The sequence below is a fragment of the Grammomys surdaster genome, unplaced genomic scaffold (genome assembly GCF_004785775.1).
Source record: "Grammomys surdaster isolate TR1022 unplaced genomic scaffold, NIH_TR_1.0 239, whole genome shotgun sequence".
Taxonomy (NCBI): Eukaryota; Metazoa; Chordata; class Mammalia; order Rodentia; family Muridae; genus Grammomys; species Grammomys surdaster.
Genome location: NW_021604684.1, coordinates 3,843,017 through 3,866,019, shown reverse-complemented (window position 1 = coordinate 3,866,019; position 23,003 = coordinate 3,843,017). Strand labels below are relative to the sequence as shown.

General features: G+C 46.1%; 1 protein-coding gene across 1 annotated transcript; it reads left to right on the top strand.

Moving 5' to 3' along the window:
* Positions 1–3,033: 3,033 nt before the first annotated feature.
* On the top strand, positions 3,034–17,216 carry Prelid3a (PRELI domain containing 3A). Its single transcript, XM_028774292.1, has 7 exons — positions 3,034–3,107; positions 11,302–11,470; positions 12,150–12,239; positions 14,632–14,702; positions 14,801–14,903; positions 15,789–15,845; positions 17,066–17,216. The coding sequence occupies exons 1-6, from the start codon at positions 3,076–3,078 to the stop codon at positions 15,840–15,842; spliced, it is 519 nt and encodes a 172-aa protein (XP_028630125.1). The 5' UTR covers positions 3,034–3,075; the 3' UTR covers positions 15,843–15,845; positions 17,066–17,216.
* Positions 17,217–23,003: the final 5,787 nt, after the last annotated feature.

Here is a 23,003-nt window from a genome sequence, read left to right as displayed (position 1 = left end):
ATGCTAGCCTGTGTCCTGTTGACATAAAACTAGCCAGCTCACAGATGCAGGCTTAGGAGTCAGTGGACATGCTTTCAGGGAGAGTGCTGAGAGAAAAGAGGCATTCTCGCTACCCAGTGAGATACCAGGACAGTGTGCTGCCATTAGCACCATACAGAGGGTCACTGTGAAGCAAGACACAGGGTGGAGCAGCTGTGGGTGGGCTGGATGAGAGGCGCTTCAGGGACCCATTACATGAACCGTGGAATAGATAAGTCATCAAAATTAAACAAGAGCCAGTGTGGTGGTTCACTCCTGTTCCCAACACTTGGGAAGCAGAGGAAAGAGAATTGCTAGTTTGAAGCCACAAATAGTGAGATTCTGCCTCGAAACAAAAACAAAGAGATAGACCCCCTGGTTCCCTTTCCCGTCAGATGAAGTCTCTGGTCTTGGTAGTTGTAAATTGGGAAGATTACACCACAGCTGTCCTTGCTGAGATGTGGTCTGGTGTAGAGCTTGTGGGTCGGATTCAAACGGACTTGAACTCCCTCTGTAAAACGGGATAATCTGAGAATTAAAGAGATGAACGTGAAGAAACAACCACACCTTAAGCCCCGTTTCACCAAATAATGCATGTCCCATGTTAACGAAGGGAAGACTCTCCCTTTTCTCCCTCCCTTCCCCACTTGTCATTTTATCTTTCTTAGGGGGGTTATTTTAGAAAACTTGTAATTGCACCACTGCCCTCATTATAGTCAGTGTCTCTTGTATCCCAGGCTGGCCTTGAACTCACTATATAGCTTAGGTTGACTTGAATTCCTGATCCTCCTCCTAAATATTGAGATGTGGCTGCCTGCCTCTATGCCCAGCTGTTTTTATTTTAATTGTGAGTATATGAGTGCAGGTTTGCTGTGGCATGAGTGAGCTCAGAGGACGTCTTTCATGAGTTCATTCTCTCCTTCCACTGTAAGGACCAAATTTAAGTTGTCAGGTTTTATGTGGAAAATGGGTTTTTTTTTTTTTTTTTTTCGAGACAGGGTTTCTCTGTCCTGGAACTCATTCTGTAGACCAGGCTGGCCTCGAACTCAGAAATCCGCCTGCCTCTGCCTCCCAAGTGCTGGGATCAAAGGCATGCACCACCACCGCCCAGCCGTGGAAAATGTTTTTAACCACTGAGCTGTCTGCCCACCCTAAGGGTAGTCTCAGTTTAGACTCCTGATTTTAACCTGCCTCTGAATCTGAGGGATAACCTGTGTGAGCAGCCACACCTGGCTGCAGAGGCCTTCTCTTCTTGAGATGTATGCACATGTTTGCAGGGAGTTAAATAAGGCCTTTTCCAGTTTTAACTCATCAGGATTAGTCTTCCTCAAAGAATTTGAAGCCATCCCTTTGAAATGGTGACATCAAGGAAGACGGCATCCTTTTTTCCCCCTAGGATCAGAGTATAACTTCAGAGGCCATGAGATTTCAGTTTGCAAATATACCTCTTATCTGAAAGAGGTGAATTTCTGATATTTGTTGCCTATGCTGGGGATTGAGCCATGACCGTTGCTCATTCTATGTAACTGCTTTACTGATAAGCTATATTCCCAACCTCCTTTTACTCTTTTTTTTTTTATTTGTGTTTCCTGCAGCCAAGCCCTCAAACTGAAGATGCCCCAGGTATGCACAGCTAAGCTCAGTTTATACAGTGTCTTACCAGGTCTGGCATGTCTTACTTTGTATTTAACACTTGCTATGTTGACCAGCCTGGCCTCTAATTCCTCATCTTTTTCTATCATACCAAGTGCTGGGATTATAAACATGAGCCACCACACCAGCCCAAGTTATGATCAATATATTTCTCTGAAGTTCCCAGGAAAAAGAAAAGACAGACCTTGTTAAAGACTCCAAGGCTAACAGACTGAATTTAGTGCTTATGGGGAGTTAAAATGTTGCAGACTAGAGCCAAATTATCTAGAGCTTTTCTTAGTCCTTTTAAAATTTTTCTCTTTTGTTTGTATTTGTGTGTAGTGCTTATGCTCATATTTGCATGTGTGTGGGCACACATGGTGTGTGTGCAGGTACTTAATATATGTACGGAATCTCTTGCTAAACGGTAGCTTCTTAGTCTAGCTAGCCATCTTGGTTGCTAGATTCCGTGTCTCTACCTTCAGTGAGTTTAGATTAAATGTGGGCTGCCATACCTACCCAGCAGCCCGGTTTTCAGTCCCTCTGAAGACGATTAATTGCACACTCATGTATCCGAACAAATATCCTTGCCTATCAGAACCGTTACAGTAAACCTCATAGCAGACCACTGACTCTTTACCAGTCCAAATGCTAAGAGGCCTATAGCGGAGTTTCCGTTGCCCTAGTCCCTGCTAACTTACTTGGTAAATGCCACGATTTGTGATTTTCTTTGTGCTGTAACAGGTTCACATAAGTAACGGCATCCGGAGTGGGACATGCCTTTCAGGGAAGTTCCTGGATCATGATCAGTCATATTTGGCTCAAAAATAAACTGGATTTTACTTCCCCCGAGGCGAGAACTGTTTCCATGTCTACAGAAATAAAGGCAATTAGCTCCGTTGGAGCAACGCTCCAGTTACTAATAACTTTAGGACAAAGTCTGCCTTTGTCCTCAAGCCCTTTGGGGCAGGACCACATATTGTTCACGTAAAAAGCATTTGCAGAAGGCTACTTCTGTTTCTTAGCGGTGAGGGCTCAGTCTTTGTAGTCTCTCTACTGGGTTGCCTGTGATGCGCATCGATAGCATTGGGGTTTTAAGCTTATTCAATATCCAGACTGTTTATTTTGAATTGGCAGTTCTAGTTTGTCCACGACGTTCGCGTGTGGTTGGAAAGGGCACGGGCAGGGTTTGGACAGCTTCGAAGAGCTCAGAGCTGCCGTTTGAAGCTGCGCACTCGCGCAAGTCCCTGCGCAGCGCGGCGCGGCGCGGCGCTGGGTACCACTCGCCTCCCACCTCCCTATTTTTAGCCGCCGCAGCCCGGGCCACGTGACGCAGGAGGCGGTACAGCCGGCGCCCCGCCCCCACGGCGCCGCGCAGCATCCCGCAGAGCGCCGAGCCCGCGCCCTGGGCCTGCGGCTGCGGCGATGAAGATCTGGAGCTCGGAGCACGTGTTCGGGTGAGCCAGCCCAGGGCTGCGCTGGGAAATGCGCGGACGTGGCCAGAGCCGTGCGGCCTCGGGGAAGGGCGGGGATACGGGACGGGCAGGGGCTCCGGGGCCGGCATCATGCCGGGGCCGGGATCACGCTGAGGCCGGGAGCGTGGCGGCGGATGCTTGGCGAGGCCTCCTCAGCCGGTTTGTGCTGGCTGCGAGCTGCGCCGCGGGGCGTCGCGATCCATCCGGAGTAGGGCAGCGGCCTGCGGCCAGCGGTGCCCGAGGGGCTTGGGCTCGGGAGAAATCTAGACGTGAGGAGGCGTTTGGGGCGTTTGGTCCTGAATACAAGTGCACACGGACGCCTCCAAGCCACTAGGGACACCGCGAACTGCCTCGAGTTCTCCCCTGACCCGTAGGGCGCCTTCCACCTTGTCATCGAGTGTTTTGATATCTTCTTCAAAGAAAAAAGGATTTTTTTTGAGACTTTCTGATCCCGATTAGAGATGCTTTTCGTTCCAAGCGGGGGTGGATGTGGAGAGACTGCATGAAACAGAATTGTCGTCCCTTGTCTTTTAAAGTGTAAAGTTTTAATAAAAATTGATCACCTGGGTTCAGAACTTCTGGCCTCTTCATTTTTATATTTCGATAGTGCTGGGTCCGGACCCAGTGTTTCGAGCTTGCTAGAAAAGTGTTCCATCGCAGAGCTATAGCATCCGCTTCTAGAAAAAAAACTCTTTTTAAATGAGGAAACTTAAACGGGTGGTATGTAAATTTTTGTTAAAGTTGGCAGGCTTTCTGAAGGTTTCCCCAAGATTTAGATGTAATTTGTACCGTCTAGATGCAAAGTCGGGTAGAAAGTCATACAGAGATGCCAGACTTTGGACCCGCTGAGAGTAGCCCTAAGGGTCCTGAAGTGTTGACTGCCACTGGAAAATCACTGCTCACAATTTTGACCATTTATGCAGCTTCCGTTCTTTTTTTAAAAAAATCCTTATTATTTACATTTTGTAATCTGTAATGTGTTACCACTCATTTTAATGTATGTGTGTTTTGGGGAGATTATTTTTCTTTTTCCTTTTTTTTTTTTTTTCCGAAGCAGGGTTTCTCTTTGTAGCCCTGGCTGTCCTGGAACTCACTCTGTAGACCAGGCTGGCCTCGAACTCAGAAATCCGCCTGCCTCTGCCTCCCAAGTGCTGGGACTAAAGGCATGTGTCACCACTGCCTGGCTCAGGTCCTCTAAAAGACAAGGACTTGCTCACTCATAACTGCTGAGCCATCTCTCCAGGCACAGTCCCACTTTTTGCCACTTAATCACAGACTGGCTTGGAAGACACTGTAACCAGTCTTATGAATACTTGGGTTTTCTGACAGAAAATGCTCATGTTATAACATTTATCTTTGCATAACATTTTCATGGTTTTCAAAGCATTTGCATATATACAACCTACTTTTAATTCAGATAATACAATTTATAAAAGATATCTATTTCTTTTTTGTTTTTGTTTTTTGAGACGGTTTCTCTGTATAGCCCTGGCTGTCCTGGAACTCACTCTGTAGACCAGGCTGGCCTCGAACTCAGAAAGCCGCCTGCCTTTGCCTCCCAAGTGCTGGGATTAAAGGCATGCGCCACCACTGCCCTGCTATTTTTCTTTTTTCTTTTTTTTTTTGAGATAGGGTTTCACTATGTGGCATTAGCTGGCCTGGAGCTTGCTGTGTAGACCAGGATGGCCTCAAGCTCACAGAGATCTACTTGCCTCTGCTTCCCCAGTGCTGGGATTAAAGCTATGTGTCACAAAGGTTGGCTCTTTTTAATATTTTTTAAATTACATTTAATTAATTACTGTGTGTGTGTGTGTGTGTGTGTGTGTGTGAACACGAGCCACATTGTGCAAGCTGCAGTCAAGATAACATGGGGGAGTCGGTTCTCAACTCCTACCATGTGGATCTGGAAATCCAACTCAGACTCCGAGGTTTGACAGCAGCATCTTTAGCAGCCTTCTTGTTGGCCCCGAGTCGTCCATTTACAAACGTATTCTACAGTTCTGGACTGGGGAGATGGCTCACTGGTTAAAGTCCTTGCCATGTGAGTGTGGGGACTGAGGTTCAGGTCCCCAGAATCCGTGTAAATCTGATTGGAGCGGCTGGCCTGTGATTCTAGCTTGGTAGGGTAAAGATGGGGATGCCTGGGGTAAGCTGGCTGGCAGGACTACCCTGCTTGAGTGAAAAAGTGTATAACAGGATCTCTGCATCAGTCTCAGGCCTCCACAAGCACACCCACGCACACGAGCATGCACACCCCCATGCTCCTGTGCACAGCACTCACCCTCATGCACACCACATGTGAAAAGAGAACATGAGGAAAATTTAAATATATAATTCAGGCCGGGCGGTGGTGGCGCACGCCTTTAATCCTAGCACTTGGGAGGCAGAGACAGGTGAATTTCTGAGTTCGAGTCCAGCCTGGTCTACAGAGTGAGTTCCAGGACAGCCAGGGCTACACAGAGAAACCCTGTCTCGAAAAAATCAAATAATAATAATAATAATTTTTAGTATAGTTACAGAAATTTTGTGTGTTTTTATTTCTTTTTATTTTTTTTTTTTGCAAATTGTGCAGCCATCACCATGGTGATCTATCTAGCTTTAGGACATTTCTGTTATCTTGTAAAGAGATACTGAACTTTATGTGGGAGATGTACTCCCTCCCCGTTCCTGCCCCAGGAAACCACAGATCCATTTCTGTAGATTTTTCTCCTGGATATTTTATGTAAATAGTCAATATCATATGTGGTATTCTGTGTCTGGTTTGGTTTGGAAAGGATCATCATCATCATTTTTGAGGCTCACACACGTGGTAGCATGTACTAGTTCATTGTTTTGTGTCCCAGGTACCCTGTCAGTGCCTGCCCCTGGCTCTGTTCATAGGGAGCAGCTCACAGGGAGACCAGATGCCCTTCTGGAGTAAGGGCCTCCATAGAGGCCGTCAGCATCCACTCAGGGCAGTAGAGCTTGAGAAGATGGACCTACAGCTAGCTTGCTTTCTAGTAAGGAGCTGGAAAAAGAAATTAACCTTTCAGAGAGGCAGAAAATGTCCACTTTCCCTTCTCTTCAATTTTGTCTCTTGTTCTTTTCAGCAGTGGCAGCTGAGATGGTAAACATGCTGACATGTGGTAAACATGCCAGAATCCACACCATCACATATATGTCTGTTTATGTATAAATCCACATAATGTGGTTTGTTTTTCCCAATTAGGGGTCATTGACACCATCTCACAAGGATCTTTTGACAGTTTCTTTTTCTTCCAATAGTGTGTTTTGGAGCTCTTAACTAAGCTGATACATATGTATGGATATAAGTTGATATACATACAGCTTGATTATACTAGCTATATAATCGCCTATTGTATGAATGTTATAATTTGCCCTACCTTATCGAAAGGACACTTGTGCTTGTTCAATACTTTTATGACCTGTGATGGCCAATGCTGGCCGTTATTGTGGGTTGAGAGACACCTGGAGATTAGTAAGGCATGCCTCTGGGTATGTTTGCAAGAACTTTTCCAATACAGTGGCTCCCAGTCTTCCTAATACTGTGACCCTTTAATATAGTTCCTCATGTTGTGACCTCCAGCCATAAAATCATTTTCTTTGCTACTTCATAACTGTAATTTTGCTACTGTTATGAATCATAATGTAAATATCTGATATGCAGGACATCTGATGTGTGACCCCAAAGAGGTCGTGGCCCACAGGTGGAGAACCACTGCCATAGGAGATGAGGTCATGAGGTCTGTGACCCAACGTTGATTTAATACATTGAAAATGGGAAATGGTGGACCCATGTAAGTTGGGACCTTGTTGAAGGGAAGTCACCTGAGGTGTGCCATTGAAGGGACATGTCTCTTACCCTTTCTCTTACTCCTTTCTGCTCTCTCTGTCTTGAGGTGAGCTGTTCCTCTGCACCCCATGACCTTTGTCCTTGTGTTCTGCCTCATCTCAGAGACAAGCGACCCTGGACTGAATCTTGGAGATAGTGAGGCTCTCAGTTTTGTTTATGCTGATTGTATCTTATATTAGTTACTATATCACAGAGCTAGGGATACCGGCACAGACTGTAACCCCAGGATTTAGGAGTGAGAGTCTTGAGGCATACAGAGACCCTACCTTAAAAAACAGCCAACCAACTGTATATTACCATTAGGAATTGTAATTGAAAATGTAAAGTATTAATTCATTGCAATAAACAATAATAGCCCCCTCTCCCTTTTGTTTTTGGACACAAGGTTTCACGTAGCCCAGGATGGCCTTACTATGGAGCTAAGGATGACTTTGAATTTCTGATCCTTCTATGTCCGTTTCCTGAGTGCTCAGATGACAGGGCATGCGGCACCGTGCCTGGTTTTAAGCCTATACTACTATACAAACTGGGATAAGGATGAGAGATATTTGCCTTGAATGTATGAATCCTGGGTTCAGTCCCCCATTAACTTGGCAGAGTGGTACATGCCTATAGTCCCAGCAGTTGGGAGGCAGAGGCAGGAAAATCAGGAGTTCAAGGTCAGCTGAGCATATATAAGACCCTCTGTCAACAATAAAAAAATGTCTATCAACAATAAAAAAAGAATCAGAAACTTAACTGAATTTTGGAGAAATTGGGAGACTCCGGTACTTAAAAAATAGTATCCATGATTTCTGTTTTTCTGTAGTTTGATTTTCTTATCTACTTATGCATCTGGTATTTTGTAATTTATAGTCTTGGTTGAGGTGTATGGGTAGAGTCCAGCATCACACAGATAAGTTGTAAAACATAAATATGTCTGTCCTTAGGGTTTCTGTTGCTGTGACGAGAACAGCCTGACCAAAAAGCAGTGTAGCCCTCCTGAGGGATGTGTGTGGTATGGACCAGTTATTCTATGGCAAGGGATACAAGTTTCCTAAAGTTTCAGCTTTCATTCAGAAGCTCAGGTTTTCTCTTTGGGCAAAAAACACTAAAGATGTTTGCCTTAAAGTGACAGGCTTACTCCCTTAACTTCCCAGAGAGCGAACAGTGTGTGCATTGTTCTTTTAAGGGCAAGCAGGGGGCGTTGAGAGGTAGCTTGTTGTGCGTGCTCTCAACACAACAGCTGCCTGATAGACTCGGGGCAGCCCCGAGTTCGGCTTGTCCTGCAGAGAGATTTCTGGCACGCTTCCTGTTCTCTTGCAGATTGTCAAAGAGAAGAGTCCTCAGGGGTCAAGTGATGATCAGATTAACCACTTTACCATTTCATCACATACTCCTTAGAGAATCCTGAGTTGTTTCCCTAAGTGCGTGTGTGAGCAGTGTGACCAGACTGTGGTTTGGAGCCTGGCCTGCGTTGCTGGGAAAGTCTAGCACTTTCCCCTATTGCTTTAAGTCATCAGTGTCAATGTTTGTGTACTGAGGGCTAGTAATGTCCCAGTCACACTGGGACAACCAGGTCCAGAGCCCCCAGGATGTGGCCCGCTCTGTAGAATCCTCTGGAGGTAGGATTGAGTTGAGCTTTTGGTCCTGTGACTGCCTCTTAACAACCAAACCGACAGCTTTTAGAAATAAGCAAAAGTGGAAAGAGCAGACTCCTGGATCCATGGTGGGTCTCCTAGGCTAACTGTTCCCCTTACAGGGTAAGTGGTTCCCCATGTATGCCCACCCTGGCATTTTCACTGAATGCTGTAGGCAAATCTTTTTTTTTTTTAATGTTTTGTTTGGTTTTTGTTTTGTTTTTTCAAGACAGTCCTTCTCTTTTGTAGTCTTGGCTGTAATGGAACTTGCTCTGTAGACCAGGCTGGCCTTGAACCCACAGAGATCTGCCTGCCTCTGCCTCCCAGGTGCTGGGATCAAAGGCCTGTGCCACCACCGCCTGGCTGATTTAGGCAGATCTTGGACAGTGGTTTCTATCACCTTGCTGTTGACTGGGGTTCTCCCTTAGACACTCTCACTCCTTAGGGTGTGATGAGTCTTCATTGCTGACTTTACTGGACCTCGGATCAACTGAAGTGTAAGTTGCTGGACACTCCTGCGAGGGACTTTCTTGACCAGATTACTTGAAGCGGGAAGACACACCCTAAGTGTGAGAAGCACCTTCTGATGGTCACTCAGATCAAAGGATGTGAAAGAGGGAAGCTTTGCATTCTCTGCTTGCTCTTACTCCTGCCGGCAAGTCTATCCTTCCTGTTGCTATGGCATCCCTCTATGGACTTTAGACATTAGGACCAGTTCTTCAGGATTCCAACACAGCCTGAAGACCAGCAGCTCTCTAGTAGTCCTCCAGGCCTTCAACACCAGATTGGGACTACTGGGATTAGCCCCATGGGTTGAGCAGGTATCAGATTCTCAGCCTTTCCAATGTGAGACCGCCACTGTGGGGGCTACCTAGACAGTACCATGTAAGCTAATCTAACAGATCCTCTTTAATATATATAATCAAACAATTCATACACACACACCCCCCATTCTCTTCCTTTAGAGAACTCTAATACAGCATGGAAGCCACAGTTAGTCCTCCTATCTGCTCTTTGTTGCTCCAGGCAGACCTTGCCATGGATGCTTGGGACCATTCAGGAGTGGGTGTCAGCAGAGGCCTCCCTTCCTTTGAGATAGGACAGTCACGCCATGTCTCAGTGTAGCTGGGACTTTGCCTCTTAAAGAGTGGTCTCCATTCAACTCCTCATCTGCCAGAGAGAGCTTTGTGCCCTTGCAGCTAAAAATGAGCCAGCAGGCGCTCCCATGAACGGCTGAGGTGCCTTCAGCCAGCCATGCCATTCTCGATACCTAATGTTACCAGGTTTGCATGCTGGCTGTATATTAGTGTTTGCTTCAGCCAGTGGGTGCAATTATGGACTTTGTGCCTAGACTTTGCCACTTAATTTTTTTGTTTGTTTTTTGAAACATGGTTTCTCTGTGTAGTCCTGGCTGTTTAGCACTTGCTCTATAGACCAGGTTAGCCTCAGATTCAGATCTGTTCTGTCTGCCTCTTTCTCCCTGATGGGATTAAAGGCATGTGTCAACACAGCCAGCTGGGTTTTGTCCTTTAGAGATAGCTTTAGAGACTGCTCTCAGCAGATAACTCCAGTTCCAGGGGATCCGATACTCTCTTAGCCTCCGTGAGCACACGTGGGTGCACATACAAACATGCAAATAAAACAACGCAGCCAGGCAGTGGTGGTGCATACCTTTAATCCCAGCACTCGGGAGGCAGAGGCAGGCAGATCTCTAAGTTCGAGGCCAGCCTGGTCTACAGAGGAAGGTCCAGGACAGTCAGGACTACACAGAGAAATCCTGTCCAAAAACCAAAAAACCAACAACAAAACAAAACCCACATATATCTACTATAACTAATGTGGTTTTTTTTTTCTGTATGTATATTTAAACAAGGTGTTTATCATTTGAGTCTGAATTATAAAAAGAAACAATGGCGTCCTGGCGATACACTTCTCTTTGCTGGAGAGACTTCCAGGACAGCCAGCATATCAGGAAGGGAGGGAAGGTTAGCTGACTTGACAGTAGTTCTCAGCAATGGAGGAAGGCCCATGTTGAACTTCTGGAAGGGAGGCTCCTTTAATTTGGCTCCATCACAGGGGTCTGAGGTCTGAGGTTAGGTCCAACCTACAGGGTCTGAGGTCTGAGGTTAGATCCAACCTACAGGATCTGAGGTCTGAGGTTAGGTCCAGCCTAACCAAGGGCATGGCTCTGGTCAGTAGTGGGCTGTTGCCTGAGGCTTTGGCATCTCTGAGAGCAAGAGATGAATTAGCTTAGCACTGAGCTCTGACTTAGATAAGTGTGACTCTGCAAGGGAAACCTTGGGGAGTTCTTGGGACATCCTTAAAATGACTTTTGGGATTCTACCGGATAGCCAGGCAGTCTGGTAGAACCATAAGCCCTGGAAGGACCCTGGAAGTCAGGGTCATCCTGAATTAAGGACCGCAGCCAGTTTCCAGCGAAGCGAAGGCAGGGAGACACTCTAATTGCTGAGAAGTGCTCACAAAAGGTTTCTGCCTCCTGTGGGCTGGAGGAGGACCAAGACAGGAAAGCCAGCGATCAACTAAGCTTGATGGCTCTGTGTAGCCTCAGCACAAACCTGTTTCCCACCCCCCAACCCCCCCCCCCCCTCGCCCCCCAGGAGACACCCAGGGCAGCCTGGCTGGAATAAACACAGGAGCCATAGCCTCAGGGCCACTTCCAATGCTGATTGTGTTCTCTTGCCAGCCATCCTTGGGACACCGTGATCAAGGCGGCCATGAGGAAGTACCCTAACCCGATGAACCCATGCGTGGTGGGAGTGGATGTGCTGGAGCGCAGTGTGGATGGCTGTGGGCGCCTGCACAGTCTGCGCCTGCTCAGCACAGAATGGGGGCTGCCTGGCCTCGTGCGTGCGGTGAGAATTCCCTGTGTGGCCGCGGGCACTTATTGCTGAGGGATGCCACAAATGGCTGGGCAGAGTGGGTTCCTGCAGCCCCTCACCTCCTTCTCCTTAGACTGGCCATGGATCTTATTCGGTTGTCTGGGGAGGACTCTAGTCACTCTAGATTAGGTGACCTGGGTGACCTTTCTTCAGTGACACATGTGAAGGTCCGGGATCCCACATTTTGTGGTGCTGCAGTTATACCTTTTACATGCGAGCTTCAGGTAGACATAGCTCAGTCTGTACTCACTTTTAGAGCCAAACATGGGGGTGGAGAACTGTAAGAATGTTTACAAAAGGCATCACCCTAACCTTCCCCCTACTCCAAGCGCAGGTCCTTGCATAGCCCCAGGGTCTCCTTGTGGCTCCTTTGCCACTCCTAGATTCTATGAAGGATGTGATAACTAGCCCTGCAGGCTGGTTCTTGCCTTCAAAAGTCTGTCAGTAGAGGAGCCTCTTTCTTCAAGATCCCTGATTTCATTTTTGTCGAAACATTTGTTACTGTCATGTGTTAATACTCTTAGCTCTGTTTTCTAATATCTGCTGAGGGTTTGAACTCTCTGCCCTTACTGAATCCACAGATATAGAGCATTTGCTGTAAAGAAATGTGTAACTGGACCTTAGCATGTCGCTCTACTCTTTTGTCTCTTAGATTTTGGGAGCCAACAGGACCTTGACGTACATCAAAGAGCGCTCTGTCGTGGATCCGGCTGCCAGGAAAATGGAGCTGTGTTCCACCAATGTAAGCAGTGGTCTAAGATGAGAAGGTGCTTAATGTTGCTCCCTGATGGTGCGTAATGCCTCCCTTAAACTGTACTTGCAGATTGCCTTTTGCTCGCTCTGAGAGCATTTGTTTTTAGGAGGAGGGTTACATTTATTTAGTGGTATTTATCTTTGTTTTGTTTTGAGATGGAGGTCTTACTGTACCCTCTGTTCAGCCTAGAACTCGCTGGATAGCCTAAGCTAGTCTTAAATTTTCTGTAATCCTGCCTGCGGAGAGCTGAGGCTACAGGCTCAGGATACCACACCTACTTTTTTCTGACCTTTTTATTCTAATATAATCATCATAAAGAAAAAGGCAATAGGTCAGGTGTGACAGTGTGTGCGTCAGGTGGACCTCTGTGAGTTTGAGGCCAGCTTGATCTACACAGTGAGTTCCAGGACAGACAGAGCTACACAGTAAGACCATGTCTCTAAATAAATAAATAAGACCATGTAAATAAATAAAAAGAAAGAGAGAGAGAGAGAGAGAGAGAGAGAGAGAGAGAGAGAAAGAAAGAAAGAAAGAAAGAAAGAAAGAAAGAAAGAAAGAAAGAAAGAGAAAGGCAATAACTAGTTAAATGAGAAAACTGAATCTGGGTGGTGGCTATAGATAACGACATATGTATTTTATAAATAATAATAGTATTAATAATAATACAGGCTCTCACTATATAGCTCCAGCTGGCCTAAGACCAGGCTGACTTGGAACTCACAGATATCCTTCAGATGTGTGTCACCATGCCCAGCTAACTGTGTGTGTGTGTGTGTGTGTGTGTAGTTATATAGTTATATGCATATAACTATATATAATATATTAAAAGAACTAGGAAGAAAAATATTTAGAATGTCCCCACCACACAGATATAAATATTTGAGGAAACAGAAATGTTTACCCGGATTTTTTACATTTATTTATTTTGATACAGGGTCTAAGTATGTAGACAGGCTGGCCCGGAACTCTCAGAGATCTTCCTAGTAGTAGGATTAGCCACTACTTACCCTGATTTGAATGTTATACAGTGTATATATACATTGAGACATTATGGTAACCATATATGTGTTCAATTGTCATATATGAGACCAAAGTGTACACAATTTTCACAAAGTGTGAACAGTTAGATAAAACAACAGACACGCTCAAACCCAGAGTCTGTCCTGAGTCACAGTGGTGGAGAGTGGGGTGTCTGGCATACTACAGCCAGTAGTGATAGTCCATGGGAGGCAGAAGGCAGTTTGGTTCAACAGGGCTCAGTAGCTGGTATTGGTTCAAACTTTGAGAGTCTGACTCCAGGTAGTTTATTTAAGGCATATACAATTTGGTGAAAAGTTTCCTGGTGATAATGAACTCAGTGTCTCATGCACAACAAAACTGAAGACACCGGATCTCTGTAAAGTACAAGTGACATCTTCCATAAAGATAGGTTCTAGTAGATTGAGAAAAACCAGCTCAAGATGAGGAGGAGGATCCTGTGCGGTCTCTGCACGAAAGTCACCAGGCTATTAACTATGTCGGCTCCCAGCCTTCTAGGCAGATAACAGGTTATGCATCTCTCTCTTTGAAGAGACAGCTGGTGTGTTGACATTCCTGGTTCCCTGGTGCCATTCTTCAGTCTGCATCCTGGGCATTCACTAGCCATGTGTATTTGTAGCTGTCATCCAAATGTAACGTCATAGTGCCATAGAGAACTCTGCTCACCGTGATAGTCTAGAGTCATTTTTTAGAGTTTTTTTTTAAAAAAAAACTTTTAATTTTTTTTTTACGTGAACATGCCATTGAATGCATTGGAGGTCAGAAGACAGCATTATGGAGTCAGTTCTCTCCTTCATTTATGTGGGTTCTAAGAATCGAACTCATGTTTCTAGGCCTCCGTGGTAAGTACCTTTATCTGATGAGCTATCTCACTGACTCTAGGTAGGTTTTAATAGAAAATACAAACAGTAAGTTAGTTTGCTGACAGGAAGTAGGGCTGGAGACAAGGCTGCTGAAGCTTCTGTGTAGATCCCAGAGTCTAGCATGTCTAGCCATCCAGAGATTCTGAGGGCTGGAAAGTTGGCTACTGTTGCCATGGACAGCAACAGTGGACTGTCTGTCCTACAGCTGCTGATAGGTATGGCAATGTGTGGGTGCCTTGAAGGCAGGTCCTGCCTCAGATGAAGGTAGATGTCTACGATCATCATCAGGAGTCGCCTAGTGGTGTCCTTACTGCAGAGGTGTGTGTGTGTGTCTGTGTGTTTCCTTTCTCTGGCTTTCATAGTGTTCATTCTGGGCTGGAAGGGTAGATGGTTTGGGAAAAAATACAAGAAAACTAGAACCTAAAGCCAGTGGTGTTTTGTTTTTTTTTTTTTTTTAATGTGTATGTTTGTTTTTAAAGATCACTCTCACAAATCTGGTGTCAGTGAATGAGAGGCTGGTGTACACACCTCATCCAGAGAACCCTGAAAAGTGAGTCACCACATCCTGGGATGGACACATTGAACAGCAGGGGTAGATGGAGCTTCCCTCCCGGGGACTGGTCAGCCCTTACTTCTGCTCTTCTGCAGGACTGTGCTCACTCAGGAAGCCGTCATCACTGTGAAGGGGATCAGCTTGGGGAGCTACCTGGAAAGTCTCATGGCCACCACGATATCCTCCAATGCAAAGAAGGTGCACACCTCAGGACAGGGCCCTGATGCACTCTGTGCATCATATGAAGTGGGGCATATCTGGTCCTTGGGTCCTCCTGAGGAATGGGATCTTTGTAGTTGAGCTTCTAATGCCATAGAACTTCCCACAGTTCTATTTCAAATAGAGATACAGAAGGGCTGGCCAGGTTCTGAGGGGAAAGACATCTGTCCTAGAAAGGGTTACTATTGCTTTGAAGTTCATCTCAGTCTCTCTGGTCTCCACATGGCAGCTTTGGCTCTGGGACTTTGGGATGTCTTAGGTCTCTCTCAGATGTGGACTGGCTGTTATTCTAAGAGGGTGTTGACCTTGGGATAACTCAAGCTGATGCATTCTTTAACTCATTAGAGAAGTGTAGACATTGGAAACATCCAATCATGTTTCTGAGCTTGAATAGCTTGCTTCTGCAGACTGTTTTAGTTAGGATTTCTATCGCTGAGAAGAGACACCATGACCATCTCAGGACTTATAAAGGAAAACACTTAATGGGGGCTGGCTTACAGTTCAGAGGTATAGTCCATTGTCATCATGGCAGAAAGCAAGGCAGCATGCAGGCAGACATGGTGCTGGAGAGTACCTGAGAGGTCTATACTTGCAGGTAGCTGGAAGAGACAGTAAGCTTATCTGGCCTGGCTTGAACTTCTGAGACCTCTAAGCCCACAACCACAACCCACTTCTTCCAACAAAGCCATACCTACTCCAATAGGGTTATACCTCCTGTTAGTACCACTCCCTATGGGCCTGTGGGGGCCATTTTTATTCAAACCAACTCATTGTCCATGGCTCAGGGAGATTGTTGCTATAGCGTTGCCACAGCAGTTCCCTCCTGCATGTGGCAAGAACTGAAGTCCTTCTGTGTTGTTGCAGGGGTGGGCTGCCATTGAGTGGATAATTGAACATTCCGAGAGCGCCATAAGCTAACAGGTCTGCATCCACGCCTGGTGACACAAGGGGCAGTTACAGTAACTTCTTAACCTGGTACAGAGTTTTAGCTTTTTATTACCTGTGTGTATAAGGTGCATGTGAGATTGCTTGTCAGCCCCGTGCTGCATACTGTCTGCCACATGGTCAGCTCCATCCTTTTTCATGTCCTTAGTTTGTGCCGAAGCTTCTTTCCAGGATACACCTGAGCTCTTGTCAACTGGAGTCTGAGGAAAGCAGTGTAGCAATTGCTACCCTGAGGTCTCAGAACCTGGCTTCCTGAACATTCCTCAGGATTGACACAGCTGATGAAGAGCATCCACGAATAGGCCCACAGAGCTATAGGCAAATTTAATCTCGAGTTTTTTTGTCTTGGGTAAATTTTGCACTTCTTGAAAAACATTGTTATCCTTTTTATTATGCTGGGGAGTGGGCTGAGGGGCACACACCCGCTGGGCTTGGGTACGTGCTCTACCTCTGAGCTCCCAGTCTACGCGCATCTATGAAAAGCGCTTCATTTTACTCACTTGGTACAAGCTAGTGTTCAGCCTGACATTGTAGAGTTGTCATTGTAGTGGCAAAAGCATCTCTGCACAGATGTTCCGTGCTCTCTTTGGTCCCAGATATTTGACACTTGGTTGGCATTTGTCTTGTGTCCTCACAGAAAGCTTCCCACTTCCCTTTAGGTGGGGCCTTCTCACTTCCTGCCTGCATGTCCCTCTTAAGCTGCTGATGGTGGTGGCTTGCTTCCCTGTTGCTTCCAGTCATGAGGAGGCTTCCTCATTTCCCTCAGCGGACAAGCTGTGGGGTTTGAGGTATCTTTTTTTTTTTTTTTTTTTTTGGTTTTTCGAGACAGGGTTTCTCCGTGTAGTTCTGGCTGTGCTGGAACTCACTCGGTAGACCAGGCTGGCCTCAAACTCAGAAATCTGCCTGCCTCTGCCTCCTAAGTGCTGGGATTAAAGGCGTGCGCCACCACTACCCAGAGCTTGAGGTATCTTTTAGATATTCTTGCTCCTTTTTCCCAAGTCAACAAAGCTTGCCAGAGAAGTTTCCCTTGAATCCAAGGCCAAGTCCTGCTCTGGCGTCTCTTAGCCTCAATCTGAGCTGAGCTTGTGGGAGCTGTGTGCAGGTCTGTGTCTGGAGAGAGAGTCCTGATGTAAAGTCTAAGCTCCTCAGGTTGTTTCTTCATCAACTAGAGCTAAACTGTCCCTATCTTCAGTCAGATGTCTCACCAAAAAGAGTCAAAGAGGAAGGAAAGAAGGAAGTACAGACGAATAAAGAAGACGAGAGGCAAGTGTGGATGTGGCTCCCGTCAAGTCTGGAAGAGGTATCTGCTGGAATCTTCCCTGTCCACGATAACCTCCCAGTGCAGCATCAGGCCCAGGGCCAGCTCTGCCAGGCTGTTTGTGCGAACCCGTTTCTTGGGAGTGCTGTGGAGCCCTGGTCTGCTGGGCTCTGCTATAGGCACTGCGCTGGGAAGTACTGGGCTGCACTGCCCCTGCGTTGGTTTTAAGCTTTTATCTGCTTCTGGAAGGGGTGTCACCTCTGTGTGCTGGCTCTAGTCACTCCATCAAAAGAGAGCTCCCCTTTCCTCATGCCCTGTCAGCTAAGCTGGGGTAGGTCCCTCAAACCTTCCCCAGGGGCCTGGCTACTGTCCTCTGTTCCTGGTGGCCCTATGTCCTTCTAGTGTCCCACTTGCCTCTGTGAAGGACAATGAGAAGTTACTCTGTGGCCCTCAGGGTCCCCATCATGCACTGCATCCAAAAACAGTTCGGGAGCTCTCTACACAGGCCACCATGGGTTCCCAGCAGCAACTGGGATTTTCACACTCAAGACTGGCCTTGAACTCTCAGTGTGACTGAAGATGACCTTGATCTCTTCCTCCTGCTTCCCCATTCCCAAGTCCTGAGATGACAGACTTGGGCCGCTATACTTGACTCTTTTTGGTTGTTGTTTTTGAGACAGATCTTGCTATGTAGCCCTGGCTGTTTTGAAACTCATGGCATTCTTCCTGCCTCAGCATCTCAAGGGTTGGAATCACAGGTATGTACACCATGCCCATTATGGGATTTTTGTCAAGTCCCAACTGTCTTCTCAACAGGTTCACCTGACAAGCCTGGTTGTCCCTTGAAGAGGGTGGGAACCTCCTGTGATGTACAAAGAGCTGTCCAGCTAATTCCCTCCCTCCATATCCTGGGGTTCTGGGGTCTTGCTGGGGTGTGAGTGGTGGTTTTGTGCTTGTCCTAGACTGAAGCCCCTCCCCCCCATACCTACATTGCCTTCCTGCCTCAGAGTTTCTGTGTTCTTCATTTCTTGTAGTCTTTATCAGTGTTTCTCAGTCAGGGACATGAGCATGAGGTACCACCATCTTTTGTTTTGAGACAATGTCTCATGTAACTCAGGATGACCTTCAACTCACTGTAAATGAGGCTGGTCTCCATCTTCTTCCATCTCTTACAGATTACAAGTGAGCACTGTCATATCTGGTATTCTATCATCTCTAAGTCAAGGTTGTTTAAGATAGACAGACAGACAAGACCACACACACATAATCCATGTTTGTAGTTTTAAAAAGAGGTATTGAATCTGTTGAATAGTAGAGACCTCTGTTCTCCCTGATGGTCCACTCACTGTTTTTAGACCCTTCTAGAACTTTCCTATGCCTATGAAAGTTAATGTCTCTTGCCTTCATTAAACCCAGTTCATACTGTAACTATTTTTGTGATTGTCTCTTTTCTACTTTTAAACAACAGTGTCTTAAAAAGTCCCCTTTGAGGCTCACTGCAGAGAGCCTAGTAGACCTTAGTTCCTGAGGCTACTGAAGGCTTCTTGCCACTGTTACTGGGTCAGCCACCATAGTAAGGTGGTCGCCGTAGAGGGACACTGCAGCTCCTGCTTTGTGTAGGAACAGTTCCTAGACACTGCTTCACTTTGAGATGGTTCTAGACTACTGACTAACAGCTTGGCGGGAGTAGGAAACGCCTAGGGCATTAAGGAGGAGCACTCTTGGGTATGTCTGTGAGTCCATTCCTAGAGATGTTTGGCTGAAAGGACACCTCCTCTTACTGTGGCCAGTACCATTCACTCCATGGGAAAGTGGGGGAAGTCAAAAGCCACTGGGCTAGGGGGTTCCCGCTTTTTGCTTGGCTCCCCAGACCACACCACTTCTGCAGCCACAGTGGACTGTGTTAAACCCTTCTTTCCTGAAGTTGCCTCCTGGCACAGCCATGAGAAAAGTAGGCAATACTCGTTTCAAGTTCAACCGAGTTAAGGGAATATAGTCATTGTCTTCAATATTCGTTCTGTGTAAAGCCGCTTGATTTTGTAACTTCTGTTTTGGTTGGAAGTGGATTCCACAACTCTTCCTTTTGGGAATTCAGTAGCATAAAAGCAAATGTTTTATGATCTACTGTTATAAGTGGTTACACCTTAAATTTTAAGTTGAGAAAACTAGCACAAGTCAGTTTAAAAACTCGAGTACCAAGTCAGCCTCCCAGATTCCACTCCACAACCAGTCAGTACTCGAGTGCCTGGAAGAAACACCTCAGAGGACAGCCTCGTATTCCAAGATGCTCCACTGAAGGGTCCCATAAATTCCCAAAGTAACAAAACCCACAGGAAAAACACAAATTAGAAGCCTAACAGGCAAACCCCAGAATACAGTGTGTTCAGGAAGCTCCATTAGTCTCTAAGAAATGGCACAGTGTTGGCAGGGTTGAGAGGCCTTGGAGTTGGGCCCCTGACCGTTTTGTGCAGACTCAGAGAAACGTGGGCCTGAGTGCTGATATGGGAGTTTGCTATCTCATTTCTCTGCCATTTTCTCTCCAACCTATGGGCCCTCTTAGGGCTGAGCCTACTAAACACCTTTTCTTTGGTGTGCTCTCAATGAGCCACAATCCTAGGATCAAAACAGCTGTTAGAACCTTGGTGTTCCTAGGATTTGAAACTGAATTGTGCTGGGAACTTGAGGTAGCCAGGTGTCTGGTCGTTTCAGGGATCTGAAAAAACTCAGTAGGCCTGTGCCTGCTGAACATTCGAGAAACATGGACGTGGATACACACGTCAAAGGGCTCTGAGAGCATCACAACAGAGGGTGCGGCTCTGTACTGGGCCACGGGGCTGCTGGTGCTGAAGGCTGCGCTTGCATAGTGTGTGAGAGTATTTTTACTTTTTGTTTAACCTTTAAGTCTTCAGTAAGAGTTGTCAACTGTGAGACCAGCAAGTAGTAATTAGCACTTACCAGAACCCACGTAGGTCACCATCGTGCTCTTTCAAGTTCTGTGCTGGTTACTGGTTAGAGCATGCTTCACCAGATCAGGGGCTGGCAAGCCAAGCTTGCTGCTGAGAATAGTTTTGTTGTTTTCAGAGGGTTATGAAAACAATTTCAACTCCAGGCTGTCTGACAGAGACATGGAGGCCCACAGAGTCTAGACTACTTTCCATCTGGCCCTTTGCTGTCCAGTTTTCTAAGGGCCCCCACTGTGTTCGATCATTGTAAATAAAACCAATTTCTTCCCATTAGACAGCTTTCCTCTCCTCACTGATACATAGTTATGTTTCCATCAACATAAAATTCCTGCTAAGACTCCTTCTCCTGATGTTCCTGTGCAGCCATTTGGACAAGGAAACCTCCCTGGGAAGATCTCAGATCCATCTGTTTCCTATTCTCACTGTCCCATTCTGCTCCAAGCTGTCACTTCCCAGGAGGTCCCAGGAGGTCCCAGGAGGCTGTGCCTCATGACCTCTCCTGAGCTGTGCTGTTTGCATGTATATGGGCTTTGTCATGTAAAGCATGTAGTGATGGTGCCTGTGACTCAGTCTGCCATATGGTAAGGTCACTGAGGAGCCCAGCAGGTCCCTAGGGCACTCCGCTGTGCAAGCAGCCACACTGGAAGCAGAGTTGCAGCCCAGTGCAGCCTTCAGATAACAATGGGTCCACTGACATCTCTAATATCACTCTACATGGAAGGACAGTCTCAGGCTGCTGCTGAACTGACCCACAAACTTTTGCTATAATGAAGGCTCATAATTTCAGCATGGTTGTTAAGTAATTTACTACACAGCAATAGGTCACTTCTATGCCACCTTCCAACTGGCCTCCCTTTTACAATGCTCCATACGCTGTAAGATTTCCCTCAAATAATACTGTCCTGACTAGGAAGCCTCTTTTAGGAAGGTTTAATTCTATTCATTTATTTATTGTACTCTTTTCTGATGAAGAGAGGTCCCTGAAAGCCAAGCTGAGGTCCTGGCACGGGTGGTGATGTGGTTGGCAAGTGGCCCTTGCTCTCTCTCAGCTGCTCTGCCTCCATGCGGCTTTGTTCTATGGTACCACCGGCAGTTCACTGTGCATGTGGGCAGACTTGAGCTACTTTGCATACAGAGAGCTGGGCCTGGTGCTGCCCACCTGTGATCATAGTGCTCGGGCAGGAGAAGCAAGAGTCAGGAGTTCAAGGCAGCCTGGCCTACATGAGGTTCATCTCACCGAACAGCCTCCCATTCCTCTCTCTAGGCTCACTTTTCACCCTGCTGCACCCATCTGCAGGAGCAGAGCACCTCACCCTACCCCGCCTCCACGCCCTGCAGACATGATGTGGCTGGCCCCAGTTCCCCTAGATCTTTCCCAGTATCCCCCCAGCCTTTCCTCCTGTCCATCTCCGTTTCTTTTTGGCACCTGTAGACCTATAGAGAAAGTCGTCTCTACCAAGGATCCCACACGTGCTTAGGATCCAGGGTGGGCAACAGCAGTCAAAGAACAGAACCCTTACCTAACAAAGACCAGACCAGATACCAGATATCTACACCAAGAAACACCTCAAATATCATGAATAGCCAAGAAAATATGTCTCTTCCAAAAGCTGGTAACACTGCTACAGCAGGCTGAGACAAGATTTAGCTGAAGCTTAAGAACTTCGAAATAGCTATTATAAATATGTTCAAGGAACCTTACAGAGAATATGAATAACATCTAAATGAAAGACCATGAGAAAAAAACAATTGAATCAAATAATGGAAACACCTCAAGATATAAAAGTAGAATCATTAAAGAAAACCCAGACTGGAAGAAAAAAAAAAAAGGATAATTCAGTGTGGCGATTTGAATAAGTATGGCCCCATAGATTCATGCATTTGGATGCTTGGTTCGAATGGAGTGGCATTACAGAAGGTGAGGCCTTGTTGGATGGGTTTGGCTTTGTTGGAGGAAGTGGGTCACTGTGTAGGCTTTGATGTCTCAGAAGCCCAAATCTGGCTAGTGTGTCTCAGTCATTTTGGCTGCCTACAAATCAAGATGCAGAACTCTTAGCTCTTTTTCTAGCACCATGTCTGCCTGTTAATCACTATGCTTCCTGCCACAAAGAGAGTGGGCTAAAACTCTGAATTGTAAGCCAGCCCCAATTAAATGTTTTCCTTTATAAGGGTTACCATGGTCATTGTGTCTTCTTCACAGCAATAAAACTCTAACTAAGACACTCAAAGAAAAAAAATCCAGCCATAAAACAACCAGGAAATCTGGGACAGTATGAGAAGATTAAACCCGTGAATAATAGGAATAAAGAAAGGAGAAAAAAACCTAAGGTCAAAGGAACAGAAAATACTTTAACAAAATCAAAGAATTTCCCCAATTTGGCCAGGCGTGGTGGCACAGGCTTGTAATCCCAGTACTTCAGAGGCAGAGGCAAGCTAATCTTTGTGAGTTCCAGGATAGCATGGTCTACATGGTGAGTTTCAGGACAGCCAGGAATATGTAGAAAGATCCTGTCTCAAAAATCCAAAGGGAGAAAAATGTCCCCAATCTATAAGAGGTGCCTGTTAAAGTACCAGAAGCACGCAGAACACCAAATAGGATCAGAAAAGAAATACCCCATGATACACAATAATCAAAACACTTAATGTACAGAACAAGAAACAATATTAAAAGGTACAGGGGGAAAAGAGCAAGTAACATAAAAAGACAGGCCCATTAGAATAGCACTTGAGTTTTCAATGAAGAGTCTGAAAACCAGAAGGCCCTAGGTGCATGTTCTACAAAGTCTGAGAGACTACCAGTCCAGACTACTATACCTAGCAAAACTATCACACACAATTGATGGAGAAAGAAAAACATTCCATGATTAGACCAAATTTAAGTGATTTCTATCAATCCAGTTTTATAGAAGGCAT

Bases quoted from the DNA above. Each gene is read 5' to 3' on its own strand.
- Prelid3a (XM_028774292.1), top strand. From the start codon at position 3,076: ATGAAGATCTGGAGCTCGGAGCACGTGTTCGG. The intron at 12,240-14,631 runs GTAAGCAGTGGT...TTGTTTTTAAAG, and splicing joins TGGAGCTGTGTTCCACCAAT to ATCACTCTCACAAATCTGGT. The intron at 14,703-14,800 runs GTGAGTCACCAC...GCTCTTCTGCAG, and splicing joins CATCCAGAGAACCCTGAAAA to GACTGTGCTCACTCAGGAAG.